At 42.8% G+C, this 7,500-nt stretch overlaps 1 protein-coding gene across 1 annotated transcript in view; it reads right to left on the bottom strand.

Moving 5' to 3' along the window:
- dcc (DCC netrin 1 receptor) overlaps positions 1-7,500 on the bottom strand; it is a 232,478-nt gene that overhangs the window by 162,305 nt on the left and 62,673 nt on the right. The window contains exon 2 of the mRNA XM_031855714.1: positions 639-1,007. Within this exon, the coding sequence (XP_031711574.1) occupies positions 639-1,007 (369 nt within the window). The remainder of the gene's footprint in view (positions 1-638; positions 1,008-7,500) is intronic.

The following is a 7,500-nucleotide window of genomic DNA, read 5'->3' on the forward strand; positions in this document are numbered from 1 at the left end:
TGTGTGTGTGTGTGTGTGTGTGTGTGTGTGTGTGTGTGTGTGTGTGTCTGTGTGTGTGTGTGTGTGTTAACATAGTAAATGCCAAGGACAGGTCAAGGTGTCATGGCAACATTAATGTGAAGAGGGGAATCTCCTTTCCTTCTCGCCTCCTCTTGTTAGGAGACCATGTTAGGAAAAACCATACTGTATAAAAAGAAGTGGACGTAGTGGCCGTCACGCTCTTGATTTGACCATGACCATAACCTCATGTTTACAATGTTTACTGAGGAAACAATGACGTTTTCTCAAAGGCTTCCATACAATCAGACTTATTTTAATGATGGCCCTTAGATTCATGCTGATTTAAGGCACTTCCGCGATCACTTTACAGAACCGAGGGTTGCCATTGGGACCTAGTATGTGGACCTTGTGTCAAGTTTATTGTCCCAGATCATATTTTTGCATTATAAAGCCAATTGTGGTAGCAAACTCTTTAATCCCAGAAAAGATGAGGACCTAAAGTTGAGCCCTGTGGGACACAGTTTATTATTATTTTAAGAGTAGGGTTAGAGTTAAAGGGGGAATTTATGTCATGCAGTTTACTTCCTGTATGTACTGTTAAGATAACATAATTGATGTGTTATAGTGCTGCAACTTACCGGCCACTGTGACCTTGGCGGTCCGGCTAACAATGCTACCCAGTCCGTCCAGTGTGGCGAGGCACTGGTATGCGCCCTCATCGGGTCGGTGGTGCCGTGAGTGCACCACGTTCTGCACCAGCAGCGAGCCGTTAGCTAGCTGCTGCCGCCGCTCGTCCACCACCGTGCTCAGCAGCACGCCGTCCTTACGCCATGTGATGGCGGGGGGTCCCGCCGCTGCGTCGGACTGCGCCTGGCAGTCGAGCTGCAGCACGCCACCTCGCACCGTCACGGTGTCCTGAGGCTCTTGGCTGAAAGTGAAGTCCACGAATCCTCCGAGACTAGGCAAGGAGGAGGAGGAGAGGGAGGAAGATGAGTAGGCGTCTGAGGCTAGAAGAGGAGAAGAGATGAAGAGGGGTTAGATGGAGGAAATCATAACCCATAGGATAGTTATTTATTGATGCAAATACTCTCCATTATATAAACTGACAACAGAGCTGGAGGCAAACACAGGTTCATAACAGGGATGTGCCATACTCAAAATATGATATAATCAATCAAAACAAAATAATTAAATCAGTAAGTATGGAGGTAAAGAAACATCTCATCTCACGCAGGATCAAAACCAATCAATACATCCGGGCAAAACGGAAATCAGATTCAGGGCCCAAGGCCTGCGGGGGGGCAGAGACCCCACAACAAGGCTGTGTCTGCATGAGGTACTTTACTGCAGACACCACGTCTTGCCTCAGGCTTCATATGAACATAAAGCAGCTACATTATTAATACATATTTATATTTTATCATAACAATCGATGATATGACCACATGCATCACCTGGTCAGCACCAAACAACAAGCAGACATCGTTAGAAACTAGCCACTACAGTAGAGTTTAGCTAACAGATATAACAAATATAAACCTTTTCATGTGCTCATCTTTCCCCACATGGACGAGCATATTTCACAACTCGCAGACAATTTCCGTTTGGTCGGACCCACATGTGGCTCCAGGTGTGGAATAAAATCCATAACCCATAATGCCTCTCTCTGCACGATGTTACAGTCAAAAGCATTTTTTATTTTTTGCAACAGCAGCAGGCATAGAAGGACCACAAATTGCGTTTATATTCTCATGCTTTAATCTACATATTAATTTTATTCATGTTTGCGGCTGATCTATTTATTCATATCTGTAATTAGTTTTGTCAGATGCTTTTCTTCACAGCAGGAAGCACGTTTGAGTTTAACCTCCGACCGGTGGCGCTTTGCTCTGCAGGATAACTCACCGTCTCTTCCAAAGCCACATCAACCTGCTGTATTCTTTGTTTTTATGATTTTATATTTGGTATAATCTTGTGACAGGCTCAGACGCCGGCAGCCTCTCCTCGTGTCTTTGATGCTAAAAGAGTCTTTCATCCTGATCAGAGAGGCAGTTTGTTCCGGTCAAAGCCTCCGTTCAGCGTCTGCGTGTTTCCTGGAAAGTCTGAACAGAGGCTGAGAACAAACTGGAGTCCCGTCACAAAGTTGACTTTGAAGGGCAGCAGATGCTCTTTTTCTTTTTTTGATTCTGCTACTTTGCGTTTAAACCCTCACAGCTTCAGTGTCTCCTGCAGGAAAACTCTGATCAGACGAACATCAGGTCTAAAAAAAAAACGCCTCTGGATCTGTTCCCAACTGGGGGCCGAGCAAACAAATTGAGAACGCTCAACATAAAAGCAATTCATCAGAGCTTCTTTTCTTGCTGTAATAGTCAAAACACATTGTTTGAAGAAGAACCAGAATCGATAAGCACAGGGCTGGAGGCAAGATATTAGAGATAAGTCTTCTTCCTAACAACTTCCTCTGCTCTAAATGTCTCTCGTTCATTTTAATTTTGGGGGTTTTTCATATTTTATCTGTTAACCTAAATGCTCAGTTATGAGTTCTGCAAGTTTCCTGTCAACAAGTGCTTATCAGAGGAGGCTGGTCCATAGACGACGTTGCTCCTCCTCTCCTTTTAGCAAAAAGGAGATCAAAATATAGAAAGGTGTAATTGTCTGAAATAAACCATTACCAAATCTCAGTACAATTCATAAAATATTTCATAAAAAACATCTAATATTTCCTGATTGATTCTGATTGAAATGCTTCAACAGTGACACCTGCAGGACTGGCAAGAGGGCGGCACAGTAGGGCGGGACCTCTTTTATATATTTAATGTTATCACATTTTTTTCATGCTAATATGTGATTGGCCTAAACAAAAAACAAATGGTGATCCAAAGGAGGATGTCCCCCCTTGCTACTGAAGAAGTCGTTGATCACTTGAGACCCTTATCAGCTGGTTACGAGCCACTAGGAGTCAGCAGTCACTGACGGAATGAAGCAGTCTATAAAATATTTTCAAAAAAGTGAATCGGTGTAAACTGCAGAGGTCCTTCAGCATACAGTCATGAATGAGTAGCAAAAATATTAGACTGATGGGTCCGAGATTACCCGTGGACAGACACGCACCAACATGACCCGAACCACAGACTATATATAAGAAGTGGACGTCATCATCGTGACGTCACCTTTTGGTTTGTGGACTGATGTTTTGAAGCCTCCAGTTCGGTGATTTGGCCGCTGCCATCTTGACTTTTTGCAACCAGTGAATGGAAGTGACCGTATTAGGACTGCTGAGAAGTAATGTGGAGACGCCGTATACGTCCCTGGTAGCGGCAGCAACCTGTCAATCACAGTAGCCCCGCCCTAAAGCATACTCTGCTTTATGGTCTATTTGACTCTAAATGGACCATAATGTACTAAATGAACATCATGCTGTATTGAAGACTAGAAACTAGAGATTGAGACCATAAACTCATGTTTACAATATTTACTGAGGTAATAAATCAAGAGAGAAGTAGAGTCATTTTCTCATAGACTTCTATACAATCAGACTTATTTTTGCAACCAGAGGAGTCGCCCTGATGGACCCCATTGGCTTCACTTTCCAGAACCGGAGGCTGCCGCCTGGACCGAGCGCATGTAGAGACGATGAGAGACGTGATTGTCTTGTGCCGCTTTCAGATAATGGACAACGTTATTCATTACTCTGTCCCTTTAATTTGTGCGTTAAAAAGTTGATTAAGATACAATAAAATACAAATAAATCAAGGAGGCTCTCTACAACAACTCTTGTCATTTAGTCAACAGTTAATCCCAGACCATAACGTGCCAGTTTAAATGAGCAGAAACTGTTTTTTTTAACTGCTTTTTAAAGATTGATCTGAAATGAGAATAATCGCCTTATTATAACTAGATATCTGCTCTTTCACGGTGTTTTATGCTTCATCCAAATACATTTTATTTTCTTTGTGCATAACAGATGAATATCGAGATAATACATGCATGACAGAGGTCTTAGAAGGCGGCACAAGGAACACGTCTCTCCCGTCTCTACATGATGGATCTGCTGTGAAGGCCACCACCCCTCAGTTGCATTTTTAAATGTACTAAAGGTAAAGCATTTTATTTCCCAGCATGAAGGTCTGAATGCTGTTTTAAAACTAAGATGACTTCAGGTGGACAATTAATGAATCATTTAATGTATTATCTGATTATTTGTATATTTCTGGCCGAAGAAATCTATACAATTTTAAATAAAGCTTGTCTGAAACAAAGTTTCTAGAGAAATTACAGGACAGGACATGTCCTGAGTGTCCTCAACTATAAGCAGAGCAGTTAAGCAGAGTGAGAACAAGGACATCTTAACAATACCATGTACTGGACACCTTCCTCCATTACTTTTCCTTCATTATTTACAGCTTATTTTTCGCCCGTCTTCCTTTTGTTTCCATATTCCCTACCTTCCAATTTTCCTCCCCTACCCTCCCTACCTTGTTGCCCTCTGTCCACCTTCCTCCCCTTCCTTCTCTCCTTCCCTACCCTTTCCTTCCTTGCTTCCGTTCTGTCCACCCTTCTCCCCTACCTTCTGTGTCCCTCCTCTCCTATATTCCGTCTCTCTCTCTTTCTTTTCCTTCACGGTTTCCTTCTTATTGATTCCCCTTCAGCGGTCCTCCCCCTCTCTCTCTATCAGTAAATCACCATCTTGACAGCTCTATCTGTACTCACCCCCACCAGTCACACACACACACACACACACACGCACACACACACACACAGTCAGTTCATCAATGTGTCCTTGTCCTCGTTGTCCTGCAGTTTGATGCTATCACTCTCTGTCTGCTCTCTCCTCACTGCCTCTTGGTCATTGTCTCTTCATAATTCACCTGTAACATCGAGCTGGTCTAAACTTCCATATTTTCTGGACAAAAGAATTGACTACTGAATAATTTCAGAAATAACTTCGAAATTTCCAGGAAATTTCCAGGCAAGGATGATGTGTTTCTGTGGGACAATAGCTACATACAGTACATGATGAATTCAGTGTTTTAGTCAGAGCACAGCAGGGCAGCTGAGAATGCAGAGCTGTGAACCATCAACAGCTGAACGATTCAACATGTACAGAGTGTTTATTGTGATCCACGCATCATAAAATGATATGTGCTTGAGTTTGAATTGAGATTTTGAGGGAAATTCTTAGTTTCCCTTCAAATTAAAAAATGTATAACTACATAGTTCTTTCCAGGAAACTACCACGGACATCTTAAAGACAGTTTTTATAAACCTTTATATTTTAAGACTTTGTCAGGGCTTACAGATTATGTGGGTCCAAACCAAAACAGACCAGGAAAAACCTTCCCCAAACCTAACATGCATAAATACATTTTCAAAAAGAAAAGGCCACATCCAAAAGACGCTGAGACAGTGAGACCTGGTCTATAACAGTCCTAGGGCAACACCTTCTCACTCCCAACACAAATACAAACGCTTGGTTAGTGGCCCTACTCTTCAACCTACGCTCTACATACCTCTCTAGCATCAGCTTTGGACGTGTCAGGGACATTACATGCATAGTCTCTTTTCAAAATAAAGTTCCATACTTAGTTTTTAGTTTTATTTACGCAAAGAAAACACTTTGTGGTTTGGCTTCAAGTGAGTATGTTTGCTGGCTAAGATGAGTTTGTCTATTACGTAACTTACACGAGCAGTATTAGTTAAGTATATGTATACGTTACCTAACAGAGGTAAGGTCAAATCATAGATTGTATATGAAATGTACCGTAGTCGTCATGGCGTCACCCATTGGTTTGTGGACTACAGTTTTGATCTTTGAGTTTGGCATTTTGGCCAATAAATCAATATGGCTAATAAATCAAGTGAGAAGTAGAGTCATTTTCTCATTGACTTCACAGAGGAGTCGCCCCCTGATGGCCAGTAGAGAGAATGTAAGTTTAACACACTGCTGCATTGGCTTCACCTTGTAGAAATGGAGGATGCCGTCTGGGTCAAATAAGCCAACGTTGACTTGGTTTCACACTCGACACAAACAGCGGTCTCCTGGGTGAAAGTCCTTTGTTTGTCTACCTCAACCTCCTCCCTAAGCACATTTTTTCGATCTCTATACTATGTCAGTTGCTCTGAGCGTCTAATAAGGACGCAGATGGGTTTACATTGGAGGTAGCTGAGTGAGCGAGATAGGGCTAGGTAGACGTAGAGGAATATAGAGCCATCCAGGACTTTAACTGATTAGATGAGAGTCGGTGACAGCAACATGGACAACAGCCAAGACCATCTGAACACATGCACGCTCTCACAGTGGCTGACACCACGGGTGAGTGTCTGAAAAGCAGACTGCATTAAGACTCTGGACGGCGTCCAAAAACTGTGTGTATGTGTGTGTGTGTGAGTGTGTTTAAAGTCTGCGGGCTGCCGCCTGCCAGCATCATCTTGACTGAGAGGAGGAAACAGGAAGGAACATAATATATGAGGGGGCAAAAAAAAGGGGAAGGAGGACTGACATATCCAGAAAACTAAAAATCCCAAATCCTTCACAGAGACACCATGGTAAATGGTAAATGGTAAATGGACTGTACTTGTATAGCACTTTTCTAGTCTTTCGACCACTCAAAGAGCTTTAACACTACATGTCACCATTCACATCCATTCATACACTGATGGCAGGGGCTACCATGCATAGTGCCACCTGCCCATTCATACGCAAACATTCACCAAATGCACAGCATTCGGCACATCGACATGGACAAGCTGAGCAGGGGATCGAACCCACTCTCCACTCAGCCACAATCGCCCCCATGAAAACTACCAGACAGGAAATGAATCCCTGACATGCAAATAAAGTATTTAAGGAATATTCAGCAGCATTCACTGACGAATGCTGGAATAATCACATATTTATATGAACACATAAACAGTTTGTCCCATCTGCAGTGAGCTCTGACACCAGCTGGACAACACCACTGTGTGTGTGTGTGTGTGTGTGTGTGTTTAGCATTAATCCTTCATTAACAAGTCTCACCTGCTGTCCACCCTTTGTGTCTCATTGAACTATAACTCTGATAATCCCTTGGACAATCTCACAGCTGAGCTCACACATGCACACATAAACCAATCAGCAGCGACTGATGTATCCTTCCATCCATCACGGACAGACACAGAAGCTGCGTTCGTGATCACCAGGAGCAGAACGAGCAGTTAACATTTGTCATGTCAATCAAACACAATGTCGCTATTTTTATGTCTCCCTTATAGAAAAAAATGATGTGTCCAACAGGGTTGGGCGCTATGACAATACATATCATCAAGCGACATAAAAGTGTCGTAACGGCAATATTTGCACCAGTTGGACGTTGCTTTACGGTCTGATCCTCGCTTGTGGGAGTGAAGCTTGAGTGAACAGATTTGATTCGCGACGGCAAACAAACGTCTGCAAAGTTTGCAACAGTTCGGTTGCCACTGAAGTCACATCTGTTATCATTAACCAGCACAATGTGCCTTTTG

This window comes from Anarrhichthys ocellatus, unplaced genomic scaffold (assembly GCF_004355925.1).
Source record: "Anarrhichthys ocellatus isolate YVR2014 unplaced genomic scaffold, GSC_Weel_1.0 scaffold16, whole genome shotgun sequence".
Lineage (NCBI taxonomy): Eukaryota > Metazoa > Chordata > Actinopteri > Perciformes > Anarhichadidae > Anarrhichthys > Anarrhichthys ocellatus.